Genomic DNA, 16612 nt, shown 5'->3' on the forward strand with positions numbered 1-16612 from the left:
AATGAGACTGATTTAATATTTCTAATATATGTGGATTAAAAAAAAGGATTTAATCCGTATTGAAGCGGCGGATTATGATATTTAAATCTTTTTATTATTATTGATTCAAAAACTCGTCCCGCCAAACCCATCTGGCCAAAAAACTCATTTACTTTATTAATGTTTTTATTTATGATATGATTCTGAATCATTGTCTAAATATTTTAATCGATGTTGAACGTTGAACACACATTTTCGTCAATTAGATAATATACGTCCGTTTTTAAAATTTCGAATCATAGTATATGCAGAAAAAAAATTGATTTTTTTTTTACTTTATGTATTATATGATGATTCAAAACAGTTAAAAACAAATCAAACAAAGATGATAGGAGAATCATAATTATAAATCTTAATCAAATCTTCTAAATATCTAAATTAATAAATATTTTAATCTTTTTATTATTGTTGATTCAAAAACCCGTCCCGCCAAACCCGTCTGGCCAAAAAACTCATTTATTTTTTTAATGTTCTTATTTATGATATGATTCTGAATCATTGTCAAAATATTTTAATCGATGTTGAACGTTAAACACACATTTTCGTCAATTGGATAATATATGTCCGTTGTTAAAATTTTGAATCACAGTATATGCAGAAAAAAAATTGATTTTTTTTTTACTTTATGTATTATATGATGATTCAAAACAGTTAAAAACAAATCAAACAAAGATGATAGGAGAATCATAATTATAAATCTTAATCAAATCTTCTAAATATCTAAATTATTAAATATGGAATATCCTATGTATGAGTTGGGTTAAATATAACCCGATCCAACAAATTTTTTGTGAAAGAATTTTGAAAACGGGTCGGGTAACCGATATACCCGGAAGCATTTTTATCCACCTGTCACCAAAGTGTTGCAAAAATACTAGTATATATGTAAATATAAGCAATTACATAATTGATTATAATATGATATTTTATGGTTTTAATTTAAAGTTTAATATCTTATAAATAAAATTATTAATTTTGATTCCAATGTGATCATGTGAGATCTGAAGAGTGTACACATATTACCCAGTATTCATTGGTGGTTTTTACGATCTTATGGTTTCCGTAGATGGTTTTTTTTTTTCAATCTGTAGTAGTTAATCTTTAACTAAATCGTGGTCCTGAACGGGTCTACCACAGCCACAAGTACGAAGTACCACTTTATGCTATGTAAACGTAAGTGATTATGAGATTCACATTATATTAGCTATTCTCAAATTTTATGAGTTATTATAGAACATAATCTATAGATTTTTGCTTTGCTTTCATGCACAAGACACAGCCAATAACTACATCAATTTCAAACTTTCATAGCTATATATTCATTGTATTTATACGATATTCAGGCTGTTGTTATTTTTATATCATCAAATATTGGACTATTTTTCTTGCTTAATACCTTACACCAACACCCTAATTTGAGAATTGTGATGATTTTCCCTGTCACGCAAAATGTCACATTTACTAGAAAAGTTTCCTATCTATTACAATACTAGATTTTATTGTATAAAAATATTAATTTTAAAGTTAGTATAAAAATATTTTGTAAATTGTATCTCCTTATAACATATTTATTTATATTATAGTTTACAATTGTTATTAAGTAACTGTATACCAAGAATCCACGATACAATTATTAATAAACTGAGGATTTAACCCGTATTAAAGCGGTATATAAATATTGATTCAAATTCGTCCGCCATATAAATCATTTCCGAAATATAACCCGTTCCGTAATTTCTTAATCTGTCCCATGATTTGTTTTTATTTTTAAAATTTAATGATTATTTATTATATGTAAAAGGTTACAAATCATATCATCCTCTAAGACCACGTGGCATTATACCACGGGACAATTTTTGGTTTTATACAATCTTTTCTAAATGAGACTGATTTAATATGTCTAATATTTGTGGTATTAAAAAAATAAGGATTTAATCCGTATTGAAGCGGCAGATTGATGATTTTTAATCTTTTTATTATTGTTGATTCAAAAACCCGTCCCGCCAAACCTGTCCGACCGAAAAACTCATTTATTTTATTAATGTTCTTATTTATGATATGATTCTGAATCATTGTCTAAATATTTTAATCGATGTAAAACGTTGAACACATATTTTCGTCAATTGGATAATATATGTCCGTTTTTAAAATTTCGAATCACAGTATATGCAGAAAAAAAATTGATTTTTTTTTTTTACTTTATGTATTATATGATGATTCAAAACAGTTAAAAACAAATCAAACAAAGATGATAAGAGAATCATAATTATAAATCTTAATCAAATCTTCTAAATATCTAAATTATTAAATATGTAATATCCGGTGTATGAGTTGAGTTTTATTTAACCCGATCCAAGTATTTTTTTTGTGAAGGAATTTTTTAAACGGATCGGGTATCCGATATACCCAGAAGCATTTTTACCCACCCGTCACCAAAGTGTCGCAAAAATACTAGTATAGATATTTGAAATTGTATAGTATAGTATGGTAGTATATGAATATTACATCTAAGATATTTAAAAAAAATGCTAAGAATTATGAAAATAGCCTAAGTTATATATTAAATTTTGAGAATAGTCAAAATTGTTTTTTATAATTTAACAAAAAATACTTGAGTTCACCCCTAGGGATGAACCCTTAGAGCATCCACAATGGTAAACTAGGGTGGGTGGGTGTTAGTGGGATTTTATTAATAAAATAATGTAAGAGTTGAAGTTTAGAAATAAGGTGTTAGGAGTTGATTATTGGTAGAACCTGTTTCTTAGGAATAGTTTAATAATATAATTAAGTAATTCATAAAACATTTTTTTTAAATTAAAAATAACATTTAAATTAAAAACATAAAAACAAACATATATATGTATTACCAATATTGAAGGAAAATGAATGAATTACCAAACATTCATACTATAAGTAATCTTCCTTGATGTTCAATGCATTGCTGGAGTTTCCCATCAGAAGACACAACTAGTCCTCTTACTTTTGCAGGTTTCGTTTTGTGTTTAATTTGGAGTTTTGGCATAGTCTTAATACAATTATGATCATCTTCTGAGTTTATCTGTTTCTCCCCTTCTTCCAAAAACTCAACCGCAACATCTCCATCTTCATCAACCCTTAGCCGTTTCACATACCAACTTAGCCCCTGATTAAATACATGAGGAAAACTATAATATAAGTGTGTGGTAGAACCAATATCCAAAAAGATAACGCAAAGCTCTTAACTAAGAAAAGTTCACTACTAATCGAGTGAACTAAATAGCTAGACAATCAAACATTAGAAAATCAAAGTAACAGGAGAAACCATAGGAGTAACAACAAAAACACAAGTGATACCGAGTCGTTGTCTAATGTCATAGCAAAGACAATGTGAACCTTTTTAGAGGCTATGATTATAGTTTCACTTCTAATACATACATATACTCTTTATTACCCGCTTTCAATCTCTCCATTAACACAAAGACCATGTAACACAAAAACCATAAGTGCAAGTGCAGCAGCTCCACGCTTTGTTTTGTGTGCGAATCATACTTCAAAATCAAAACACAACAACAACAATCACTCACAAAGCTAAAATCATCAATTCAAAAACATTGAATCATTTGACATTTGATATTACTTATCAATTAAAATCAAACATAACAACAATGACTCACTCAGCCAAAATCATCATCAATTCATTGATATGCATGCACCTACCATACAACGCGTGCTCCACAACTTGAATCCAAAAAAAAACTCTTTGTGGGATATCAAAGCACAAGGCCTTAAACGCTAACTCCTCATCCAACTAATTGTTATCATTTGCATCTAAACCCACAATTCTTGAACCGTAGGCCACATTTTAACTTCCCTATCCAACAACTACACTACGCTAAACACACAAAAGCTATCAAAGCAAACTCCAAAGCCAATAAATTTTAGAGAGAATGTGAGATGAAAACACAGACCTGGAAAATTAACCCAACAATAGTTGTTCCAGTCTTGAGAAACGACGGAGCTTTAAGACCCTTCTGTGTAAGCATATCATTCCTTTTGCACAAATCGAAGCTAAACCCACCTTTTGGCGGCAAATCAACAGACGACTGCGACATTTTTCCGATTCACCACTCTATAAATCACAAAAAAACAAATTATCAACCAATAAATCAAATCAAATCAAATAGTTGGGATCGAGATCGCTGAAGGATGAGTAAAATTGTGTTGGAGTCACCAAAATCGAGAAGATATAATCAACGGAGACGATAAGATGAAGAAGAAAAGAGAAAAGCTAAGCTTATAGAAGAATGATCTTACCTTGTCTTGAAGATTTTGGGAGAAGAAGGAAGCTCGAATCAGAGAAGAAGAGCTCGATTTTGAGAAGAGAACCGATTTATTTTTTCCCCCACAACTGAAAATAATTTTGCAATTAGAAATAAACATAACCAACCAGAATCTCACACGTGGCACTACACCTGAGTGTAACTTAACACTCGTGTTTCGCTTCTAAACGCACTGTTCCTTTATTTTCGGTTTTTTTAAGGGTGGTCTTATATTCATCTATTTTATTTCAACCAATCATAATCTGCTACCTAATAGTAATAATTTTTTTTTATTTAATTACAAAATCTAATTTGCCACTAAAACGGAATTATGTATCGGTTTGGGTTTATTAGAAAGGGCTAGGGTTTAGATTTTATGATTAAAAGAAATTAAATATCGGTTTGAGTTTATAAACAGATTTAGATTTTATAATTAAAGGAGGTTAAATGTCGGTTTGGGTTTAGAAAATACGATTAGGGTTTAGATTTTATGATTAAACGAGATTAAATATCGGTTTGGGTTTATAAAAAAGATTTAGATTTTACAAGTAAACGAAGTTAAATGTCAGTTTGGGTTTAGAAAGTATGGTTAAGGTTTAGATTTTTTACGATTAAACAAGTTTAAATGACGGTTTGGATTTACAAAGGAGAATTAGGATTTAGATTTTGTAATTAAACGAGATTATATATCGGTTTAGATTAATAAAAGAGTGGTTAGAGATTAAATTTAATAATTAAATAAGTTTAATATTTTTTATTATATGATGAATTCTGATTGGTTAAAATAAAAGAGAGTGAATAAAAAGATTCACTCCTAAGGGTGAACCCAAATATTGCTCTAATTTAACCATATACATATAGTGTAAATTATAACCTTGAAATTTAAACTTTACTCCTACATACCTGGATAATATTATTTTTTTTCATTTGAAAAATATTACACCTAATTTTATTTTTTATTCTTCTCCTCTTTTACAGCAAAAGTATGGAGATATATTTCCTAATCATCTCTATTTTCTTACCATCTTTACTCTATTTCTTTATCTACATTATACTATTGAGGAAATTTAAGTATCATAAGATATTGGAAGTACAACAAATTCATGCACCCAGCTATATATCTTACCTTTAAAAAAATAAACATCTGATAATAATAATAAAAAGTTAGAAAAATGACGTCAAAAAAAAAAAAGTTAGAACGAAGAAGTGTTAAACCCAACCATTTTTGATTTTGACTTGATAAAAAAAAAAAGCTTCAACGCTCCTTTTTCTCCTCCGTCGCTCTCCGCCGCGTCCAAAATCCCCAAATCCTCCCTCTTATCCGATCAATTCTTCCCAAGTAACCTTCCTCTTCTTCGTTTCTCTTCTCAGATTGTTTCGTAAGTTCTTCGTATATACATATATATTCTTCACTTCCACAGTTTTTTTTTTTTTTTTGGGTTCATATCGATCTCAAATCATAGAGATTGATTAACCTAATTGCTCTTGTTCTAGTGTAATGCAACGGTATTAGGAACTTTAACCTATGATTATCCGTGATTTGATCGTTAATTTCAAGATTCGGATTTTTCGAGACTGAGAAAAAGCGATCACCTGAGTTATAAATAAAAAATGGAACCTAATTTTTGTAGTCGTTGTGATCGAATTCGATTCTCACAGACTTTCTAGTTCCTAAGGTGTATGCAGTGATTTAAGAAGCGATTTCGTTGTTGATAATGTTTTTGTGTTGTTTGTTTAACAGGTGTGTGTGTGTGTGTGTGTAATTCATAATGGAAGTCTGCAATTGTATTGAACCGCAATGGCCAGCGGATGAATTGTTAATGAAATATCAATACATATCGGATTTCTTCATTGCGATTGCGTATTTTTCTATTCCTCTTGAGTTGATATACTTTGTGAAGAAATCCGCGGTTTTTCCGTATAGATGGGTACTTGTTCAGTTTGGTGCTTTTATTGTTCTTTGTGGGGCGACTCATCTTATTAACTTATGGACTTTCACTACGCATTCGAGAACCGTTGCGCTTGTTATGACTACTGCGAAAGTGTTAACTGCTGTCGTCTCGTGTGCTACTGCGTTGATGCTTGTTCATATTATTCCTGATTTGTTGAGTGTTAAGACCCGGGAACTGTTCTTGAAAAATAAGGCGGCTGAGCTTGATAGGGAAATGGGATTGATTCGAACTCAGGAAGAAACCGGACGGCATGTTAGAATGTTGACACATGAGATTAGAAGCACGTTAGATAGACATACTATTTTAAAGACTACACTTGTTGAGCTTGGTAGGACATTAGCTTTGGAGGAGTGTGCATTGTGGATGCCTACTAGGACTGGGTTGGAGCTACAGCTTTCTTATACACTTCGTCACCAACATCCCGTGGAGTATACGGTTCCCATTCAATTACCAGTGATCAACCAAGTGTTTGGTACTAGTAGGGCTGTAAAAATATCTCCTAATTCCCCTGTGGCTAGGTTGAGACCTGTTTCTGGGAAATATATGCTTGGGGAGGTGGTCGCTGTGAGGGTTCCGCTTCTCCACCTTTCTAATTTTCAGATTAATGACTGGCCTGAGCTTTCAACGAAGAGATATGCTCTGATGGTCTTGATGCTTCCTTCAGATAGTGCGAGGCAATGGCATGTCCATGAGTTGGAACTCGTTGAAGTTGTTGCTGATCAGGTTTGACATTTCCTGAGAAGTTCTCTTCTTTGCTATGTTCATGATCTTGTCTAAAACTTTTTTTCTTTTACTCTAGGTGGCTGTGGCTCTCTCACATGCTGCGATCCTAGAAGAGTCGATGCGAGCTAGGAACCTTCTCATGGAGCAGAATGTCGCTCTTGATCTAGCAAGACGAGAAGCAGAGACAGCAATCCGTGCCCGCAATGATTTCCTGGCAGTTATGAACCATGAGATGCGTACTCCGATGCATGCAATCATTGCACTCTCTTCCTTACTCCAAGAAACGGAACTAACCCCTGAACAAAGGCTGATGGTGGAAACAATACTTAAAAGTAGTAACCTTTTGGCAACTTTGATGAATGATGTCTTAGATCTTTCAAGGTTAGAGGATGGAAGTCTTCAACTTGAACTCGGAACGTTCAACCTTCATACATTATTTAGAGAGGTAACAGTATTTCTTTACAGCATTTCTTTCCTCTTTCGTGTCATTGTTTGAACAGCTTCATGTTTTAAAAGTTGTATGTGCACTTGATTGATAGTTCTGAATCTTGTTGCAGGTCCTGAATCTGATAAAGCCTATAGCGGTTGTTAAGAAATTACCCATCACACTAAATCTTGCACCAGATTTGCCAGAATTTGTCGTTGGGGATGAGAAACGACTAATGCAGATAATTTTGAATATAGTTGGTAATGCTGTGAAATTCTCCAAACAAGGTAGTATCTCCGTAACCGCTCTTGTCACCAAGTCAGACACTCGAGATGCTGACTTTTTTGTCGTGCCAACTGGGAGTCATTTCTACTTGAGAGTTAAGGTTAGTATCTTTCACAAGCAGCTTGTATCTTGGGATCTTAAACCATAACTGAACTTGTTTCTTAGGTCTTAATTTTGACGATTATTTAAATATAGGTAAAAGACTCTGGAGCAGGAATAAATCCTCAAGACATTCCAAAGCTTTTCACTAAATTTGCTCAAACACAATCTTTAGCGACGAGAAGCTCGGGTGGTAGTGGGCTTGGCCTCGCCATCTCCAAGAGGTTTAAGCCTTATTTAAAAACTGTTATTTTCTTTTTATATTTTCTTGTCTGGTATTGATAGAAGTTTGCTCATATGCGTTTAATATGACAAGGTTTGTGAATCTAATGGAGGGCAACATTTGGATTGAGAGCGATGGTCTTGGAAAAGGATGCACAGCTATCTTTGATGTTAAACTTGGGATTTCAGAGCGTTCAAACGAATCTAAACAGTCGGGCATACCGAAAGTTCCAGCCATTCCCCGACATTCAAGTTTCACTGGACTTAAAGTTCTTGTCATGGACGAGAACGGGTTAGTATAAACCTCTCACCTTTCTCCTTGCAAAACTCTCCGCTTACTTCTTGCAAATGCAGAAATTGGCATTTAGAAAAAACCGCAAATTTAATCTTATGAGAAACTGCTGATTATTTTGTTTGCAGGGTAAGTAGAATGGTGACAAAGGGACTTCTTGTACACCTTGGATGCGAAGTTACCACTGTGAGTTCAAACGAGGAATGTCTCCGAGTTGTATCCCATGAGCACAAAGTAGTCTTCATGGACGTGTGCTTGCCCGGGGTCGAAAACTACCAAATCGCCCTCCGTATACACGAGAAATTCACAAAACAGCGCCACCAACGGCCACTACTCGTTGCACTCACTGGTAACACCGACAAATCCACAAAAGAGAAATGCATGAGCTTTGGTCTAGACGGCGTGTTGCTCAAACCCGTATCACTAGACAACATGAGAGACGTTCTGTCTGATCTTCTTGAACGCCGGGTTCTATACGAGGGCATGTAAAGGCATTGCCCCGGCCTCTAGAGGAGTAATTCCGCTCCCAGCTTTTCCTCCCATAAAACATCGGAAGCTGATGTTCTCTGGTTTAAATGTGTACATATCAGAGATTGTGGGAGCGTTTTGGATGATTATCTTAAAACACAAAGGGAATAACAAAATAGAAACTCTAGACCGGTTTGTGTCGTGGCGATTCCGGTTAGAGAGGAACAAGATGTTGGTGGTATAATCATACCATTTCATATTAAATGTTTGACTGATGTTGTATCTTTATATATATAGTCACATTCTTATGAGAATTTGGATCGAGTTATGGACGCTTATTAGTGATTGCGTGCATGTGTGTTATTAAAGTTTTTGATGCGTTATTGTAACGTCAATATAAATGGAAAAATGCCACCAAAAAAAAAAAAATTCCTTAAGTCCGGAAACCATAAGAACTAAAAATGATTTAGAAAATCACAAAAGACTTTATATTAGGATTTTATTATAGAAGTATTTTATTTGAAATAATTAGATTAGATAAGTTAGGATAAAGATTATTACATTAAACTATTCATCAAAAAAAAAGATTATAACATTAAACTAAATAAATATTGTATTGGTAGTATAATAAGCTTCAATTTTTCTCATATATAAATTAAAATATAATTTTATTTTTATAGTTTTTGTGTTATTCAAAATTTTACATCTAAAAGAACTACGAGACAAATTCTTGTAGATTAGTTAATTTTTTTTACTCTCTATCTTCAAAACATAAAGATTATTCATACATAATAAAAAAAAAAAATACACAGTGTAACATTTTTTGCCACCACAAATTTTATAAAATTTTGATGAATAATATGTTAAATCAAGGCTCCCACGGTGAGGAATGCAACTCAATTTTTAAAAGTTTTAAAATCTGATATATATGACTGTGAAAACATTTAAAATATATGTTTAAAAATTATGTTGCATATTTTTAATTGGGGCTTTTGCAAAAATACCACTTTTTCAATGCCACTTTTCAAAAATACCCCTTTTTAAAAACCTTATAAAAAATGCTCTTAAAAATATAAGATTTACCCAAATATGTATGTAATATTATTAAAACATACACAAACTACATTTCTATGTATATAAAATCTTATAAATACTTTATAAATTCCTTATAAATGCATTTTAAAAACCTTTAAAAACCTTTAAAATATCTTGTAAAACCTTTGAAAAACCTTAAAAATCCTTTAAAATAACTTGTAAAACCTTTAAAAACCCCTTATAAAACCTTATAAATACTTGGATCGAGTCTTCAAGTAGTAGTTACAATCCATAAGTACCTTATAAACCTAATAAAACTTTATAAAAATTTCAGATTTTAAAAGAGACATTTTTGAAAATGGACATCTAAAAGGGGCATTTTTGAAAAGGGGCACACCAAAAGGGGTATTTTTAACAATTTCCCTTTTTAATTTCGTAAATTAATCTGTATTTTAAAAAAATAAAAGGTAAAATTGTAAAAATTAGCAAGTTAGTAATTTTTTAAAAAAAAATCCTATCTTTGAAGAGAAGAAATTTAAAATTTAATTATCTGCGTTTAGATATAACCACGAATTTAATATACGATTCCGAATTTGAACAATCATGCGCCGCTTCGTAGAACAACAACAATGGCGTCACTTCATTCCTCCATCAAAACCATCTCCAAAACTCATCCATGGCTTCTTCTCCTTCTCCTCCAAAACTATCCCAAATCCAAACAAACAACAACAAATCCTCATCGATTCCATCTCCAAATCCCTCCAATCCAACGATAACTGGGAAACTCTCTCCACCAAATTCTCCTCCATCGATTTATCAGATTCCCTCATCGAAACAATCCTTCTCCGATTCAACTCCCCCGAAACCGCGAAACGAGCTTTAACCTTCTTCCATTGGTCAGCTCACACTCGAAATCTCCGCCATGGAATCAGATCTTACGCTGTCACGATTCACATCCTTGTCAAAGCTCGATTACTAATCGACGCTCGAGCTTTAATCGAATCGTCTCTGTTGAATTCATCTTCCGATTTAGTCGATTCGTTGTTAGATACTTATGTGAATTCGTCTTCTACTCCTTTAGTGTTTGATTTGTTAGTTCAATGTTATGCTAAGATTAGGTATTTGGAATTAGGATTTGAAGTTTTTAAGAGATTGTGTGATTGTGGATTTAGTCTAAGTGTGATTACTTTGAATACGTTGATTCATTTCGCTGCGAAATCGAATCGGGTTGATCTTGTGTGGAGGATTTACGAGTTTGCGATTGATAAGAGGATTTATCCGAACGAGACGACGATTCGGATTATGATTAGTGTGTTGTGTAAAGAAGGGAGATTGAAGGAAGTTGTTGATTTGTTAGATAGGATTTATGGTAAGAGATGTTTACCTTCAGTGATTGTTAATACGAGTTTGGTTTTTCGGGTTTTGGAAGAGAAGAGAGTAGAGGAGAGTATGAGTTTGTTGAAGAGGTTGTTGATGAAGAATATGGTTGTTGATGTGATTGGTTATTCGATTGTTGTGTATGCGAAAACGAAGAAAGGGGATTTGGAGTGTGCGCGGAATGTGTTTGATGAAATGATTCGTAGAGGTTTTAGTGCGAATGCGTTTGTTTATACCGCTTTTGTTAGAGTTTGTTGTGAAAGAGGTGATGTTGAAGAGGCAGAGCGGTTGATGAGTGAGATGGAGGATTCTGGAGTGAATCCGTATGAAGAAACTTTTAATTTTCTTATCGTGGGTTGTGCGAGATTTGGTAGAGAAGAAAAAGGTTTGGAGTATTGCGAGATTATGGTTGCGAGAGGGCTTATGCCTAGTTGTTCGGCTTTCAATGGGATGGTTAAGAGATTAAGTGAGATTGACAACGTGAATCGCGCTAATGAAATCCTAACCAAGTCGATAGATAAAGGGTTTGTGCCCGATGAACATACGTACTCTCATCTGATTCGAGGATTTGTAGAAGGAAACAGTATCGATCAAGCACTTAAGCTGTTCTACGAGATGGAATACCGAAAGATCTCTCCTGGTTTCGAGGTGTTCAGGTCACTAATCGTGGGACTTTGCGCTTGCGGTAAAGTTGAAGCCGGAGAAAAGTACTTGAGAATTATGAAGAGGAGATTGATAGAGCCTAATGCAGATATATATGAAGCAATGATCAATGCATTTCAGAAAATTGGCGATAAAACGAATGCTGATAAAGTTTATAATGAGATGATTTTAATCTCCATGTAGCTTCATCTTGGGAAAACTTGATTTTGTATCAAGTTTAATCATGGGTCAATGATCCAACGACCATATTTATTATACTTCCATTAGACATAGAAACCAGAGGAAAAGAAAGCTAAAGCCATAGAACAAGAGATCGAAACAGGGAATTGCAGAAGCATAAGCTTCATTGTTCACCCTCTAGCTTCATTCAATACTTGATTATATATTTTTACAAGTATGAAAAAAATATATGGATATAATATTAAAAAGAAAAAAAATATTGATATCATGGTAGAAAAATCTAACTTTTATGATTAAAAAAAAAATCCTTAGATATGGGTTTATATGAAGATGACTCGAGGTGGAAAACTTCTTTTTTTTTTTTTTTTTTTTGAATAACCGCGGGTCTCCCAAAGGCTTCCTAGGCCCAAGGACTAATCCCACGAGGCTGGCAATTCCTCTATGTAAACCTGCCAGTGGCCGTGCCTCGAACCCTGGTGGCGGAAGTCACAGCTGTGACCCCTTTACCACTAGGCCACAAGGCCCGGTTAAGGTGGAAAACTTCTCTCATTCTTTGTTTTGAAAATTCAAAGAAAATTGAAAGATATAAGAAAGAGTGTTCTCTAGTGGTAAATTCTTTCAAATGTCTCCTAAATTTTTCTAAGTGACGTTCCATTTTCTTATCCTTAAAAGGGTTTGAATTCTTTTGGATTTTCGAATATTAAGATTTTGGAATATTGCTAGACACTACTATCGAGTGAAAAACTCTACTATCATCTCTAAACATTCTTAGTAAAAAACTAGGTCTTGCAGATTTTATTAGGTAGGCTAAGTTATTTAACATAATTCTAATATATATTTTATCATCAATCTCACTATTACAAGTACAAGTGCTTTAAGCTGCAGTTCTTCCAGTTTATCGTGCTTGAACTGGACTTGAATGTGATATATACATATATATATATATAGTTATTGTCGGTTTTGGTCCTTCAGTTTTGGTTTGTTGATGCCTTAAACGTTGGTGCTTAATACAAAACAAAAACTCCTAACTAAAAAAGATCTTAAATAGCTTGTCCTAAATTGAGCTGATCATAATACACAAACCTACAGAAAAAAGAGCAACATAATTTTTTTTAATAAATTTAGGGTGATCAACATCTATGCTATTATATTTTATGTTGGTCACTCATCTCACAATTAAAATTCATATGAGAAAGGGCTCCAAATAAATATTTCCGTAAATGTGCTGCAAGAGAAATAACCACCATTGCTTAGTATAAATAAATAAGTTAATGGAAAATTTTGCATGTGTATAGAAAATTTCAGTTATCAACTTCTTTAAACGTTCAAAAATATCTGATTTTAATAATGTTTATTATAGATGATAGATTTGATCAGGTAAGATATCACATGCATGTATATGAAAGTTGTATCGGATTCCTTATTATTAGAGAATACAAAGTGCAACCCCACCACCATATGTCACATGAAAAGGCATGTTATATTTGTTTTGGTTAGACAACAATTTTAATGGTCCTTAAAGTTTCTTTTTCTTTATTCCCTAATTGTTCTAAGCTCTTTTTTTTTTTTTTTTGCAAGATTAAAAGAGAAGTCGCAAAATACATTTTGAGACCAAAAAAAAAACAATTACTAATTCATGTTTTCTAAGGAATTTTAATGGATTAAATATATATTGGTAGATTTATAAGCCGGCAGAAATAAAATCATCAAAATATATATTTTATATCAGAAAATTAGTAAATCGGGAAGCAATTTCTTGAAATTATTAGTCTTGTTTAGTATAAATAGTGACGGTAGAGAAGTGGTTTCTCTAGGATGATACATCACCACATCAACATCTCAAAAGTTGTCACATGTACATTCTACTATTCCAAACAAATATCAAAATTCATAGAAAACTAGAATCTCTGTTATTTTCACGTTTTACCCGACGCGTTCGGCCTTCCTTAACTTTACTTTCAAACCCTAAACTATTGATGTTTGTCTAACTCCAAATTAGCTTCTCATGTGTTTGTAACAACGATGAATAAGCGGAAGAAAATGGATGAGAAATTTCTATGAAATTTATTGACCAACACTAGAACCTTTCCGGTATGAATTTAACATGCTAACTTTCATCTTAAATTGTATAGAATAATCTGGTTTTTGTTAGTTATGAGGAAACAGAAAATTTGCATGTAATGCGGGCAATTACTTCTACAAATATAATTTGTTACTCGAACATTTTAATTTATTTTGAAATTTGATGTCGAAGAAAAATGAAGTATTTGAATAACGTTCTTTTGTTCTGTTTAAATATATACAAAAATTAATCATTTAAAATATAACATAGCATCTTTGTCTTAAGTAGCTTTAGAAGGATAATTAGAATTTAATTTTCTTATTTATAATTTCCCAAAAAAAATGTAACATGTAATTAGACACTAGAGAAAAGAATGTGACATGTAATTATCAATGCATGCAGAGAAAACGATCGTGTTGAATATTTATTGTGTCCACCAGATACCAATCTATTAGATTACCTTCTTCAAATGAAACTTAGATAAAATGAAGTAAATGTGATGGATTCTCTTATTAATTACCAACAAGCTAAGTTATTATCATATCAAAACTTAAATAAAATGAAGTAAATGTGATGGGCTCCTCTTTTAATTACCTAAAAGCTCTATATATGTATGTAATATGCAAACATTGGTTGCTTGCAATTGTCCTGTCATTGGTGGAGACATATAGTGGCTCAACTTGTTTGCTACAAAATATAATTTTGGTCTTGTGATTGGAAGTTATAAAATTTCGTGATGAGCTTTCTGAAAAATGTAGGGTCTCCTAATAAATCTTATGTATCATGATTGGTTGAATATTCAATTCTATTGGTGAAAAGCGATTTACCACTCAGAGACTCACTATATCAAAAACTAATAGGGAAATATTAAGAAATAGCCAAATAAAACACTCAAATTAAGAAAATAGCAGAAAGAATTTTTTTTGTTGCAAAATAGCCATGGACTTACGTTGTCGGATGATGTGAAATACCAAAACTATCCTTTGTTTGTTGCAAGATCAATGATATGTGAGACAGTTTCGTGAGATTTTTCAAAATAGCATGTAACATTTAAATTTCGCATGTTATATTTAACTAAAAGACATGATATTTTAAAAAACATAGTGAATTTTTAAGAAAAAATATTGTTACGTAGTGTTATTTTAAGAAAAAACATTGTCATGGAAAATTTAATCTGAATAGTAACTTTTTAAAAAGAAATCACATGTAATCTTAAAAAACATAGTGAATTTTTAAGAAAAAACATTGTTACGTAGTGTTATTTTAAGAAAAAACATTGTCATGGAAAATTTAATCTGAATAGTAACTTTTTAAAAAGAAATCACATGTAATCTTAAAAAAAATCTTGTATTACTAAAAAATAATCATCTTTTTAAAAAAGAAATCACATGTGATCTTAATAAAACACGTGTATTATTACAAAATAACATGATAAAGACAGATATTCACATGTGATCTTAATTAAACACGTGTATTATTACAAAATAACATGATATAGACATATATTACACTGAATATAATGTTTTTTCGAGAAATACCATGTGTTCTTTATAAATAACGTATAGTACAAAAAAAATACATGATAAAAAGATATATATTATGCTATCACATGTAATTCGAAAAAAGCATGTTACAAAGGACATGTACGTAATTACACATGCTTTCCGACATGTTACAGACATATTATTGTAGCTCATGCTTAGTTTGTATATTCTTTTTGAATCCATGGTACTTTGTATATATTCCCAATCTAATACTACCTTCAAACTATATTTTCTTGGTGACACACTGATATTTTGTTTTTATTTGGCCAAATATTTTTGTGCAAACAATCAAATTTAGGTATCAGAGAGTTAATGCCGTGCCAATGTCAATAGAGGCTTAACACAAATTTTAAAATGGTGGCTTTGTATATTTTTTTAGACAAGATTTTTTTTCATAATATGTATAAAAAAGAAACATTACCCTTTTCAAATATTTTATTTAAAAACGAGATTTAGTGAGTTAATGTTATAAAAAGAAAAGAAATTTTTTTTATACATGTTATGAATTTTTTTAAAGAAAAAAGTCTTAAAACACTATTTAAAAGTAAATAGTATGCCTAATTTTTAAATAGATGTGGCCTCTTAAGAGTGGATAGGTTTATGTTTATTATATGAAACATTTGACTACTAACCTGATTTTGTACTGTTCAATGGAACTTATAAGATATTTATTTAGTGCACATAATTAGGAGGCACCGAAAATGGATTAATATTGTCAAAAAAATGTCTATTTCATGATTGCCTTCTCTCTTGTAATAGATGAATAGACTTAATTAGATAGGGAAATTATCGTGTCCCCTAACATCACAATAACTATATTAAAATGCCAGTCAATAGAACAAAAAAAAAAAATTATCTCTATAGTTCGATTGGTAACACAAAATGGGATAGAGTTTTTAGTGGATAATGCTAGCGGTTAGCGGTTCGTACATAGTTAAAATTGGTA

At 31.9% G+C, this 16612-nt stretch overlaps 3 protein-coding genes across 5 annotated transcripts; 2 read left to right on the plus strand and 1 right to left on the minus strand.

Moving 5' to 3' along the window:
* Positions 1 to 2916: 2916 nt before the first annotated feature.
* On the minus strand, positions 2917 to 4547 carry LOC9324559. 2 transcript variants are annotated; one of them, XM_002888450.2, is made up of 3 exons: positions 4333 to 4547; positions 3987 to 4147; positions 2917 to 3181 (listed from the first exon to the last, which is right to left on the minus strand). In XM_002888450.2, the coding sequence occupies exons 2-3, from the start codon at positions 4128 to 4130 to the stop codon at positions 2942 to 2944; spliced, it is 384 nt and encodes a 127-aa protein (XP_002888496.2). In that variant the 5' UTR covers positions 4131 to 4147; positions 4333 to 4547; the 3' UTR covers positions 2917 to 2941. The 2 variants fall into 2 exon arrangements, 1 of the variants encoding a protein (XP_002888496.2); XR_002334193.1 differs by lacking the exon at positions 2917 to 3181 and adding an exon at positions 3189 to 3566 and having other exon boundaries at positions 3987 to 4547.
* A 1010-nt stretch (positions 4548 to 5557) lies between these two features.
* Positions 5558 to 9150, plus strand: LOC9324560 (ethylene receptor 1). 2 transcript variants are annotated; one of them, XM_021035373.1, is made up of 7 exons: positions 5558 to 5716; positions 6079 to 7012; positions 7089 to 7457; positions 7570 to 7824; positions 7920 to 8047; positions 8140 to 8337; positions 8466 to 9150. In XM_021035373.1, exons 2-7 carry the CDS (start codon positions 6107 to 6109, stop codon positions 8824 to 8826), a joined length of 2217 nt encoding a protein of 738 aa, XP_020891032.1. In that variant the 5' UTR covers positions 5558 to 5716; positions 6079 to 6106; the 3' UTR covers positions 8827 to 9150. The 2 variants fall into 2 exon arrangements, with proteins under 2 accessions (XP_020891032.1, XP_020891034.1); XM_021035375.1 differs by having other exon boundaries at positions 5558 to 5676; positions 6081 to 7012.
* Positions 9151 to 10411: 1261 nt separating this feature from the next.
* On the plus strand, positions 10412 to 12233 carry LOC9323088 (pentatricopeptide repeat-containing protein At1g66345, mitochondrial). Its single transcript, XM_002886977.2, has one exon. It carries the CDS (start codon positions 10444 to 10446, stop codon positions 12061 to 12063), a length of 1620 nt encoding a protein of 539 aa, XP_002887023.1. The 5' UTR covers positions 10412 to 10443; the 3' UTR covers positions 12064 to 12233.
* The last annotated feature ends 4379 nt before the right edge of the window (positions 12234 to 16612 follow it).

This window comes from Arabidopsis lyrata (assembly GCF_000004255.2).
Source record: "Arabidopsis lyrata subsp. lyrata unplaced genomic scaffold ARALYscaffold_2, whole genome shotgun sequence".
In the NCBI taxonomy this organism is placed as follows: Eukaryota; Viridiplantae; Streptophyta; class Magnoliopsida; order Brassicales; family Brassicaceae; genus Arabidopsis; species Arabidopsis lyrata.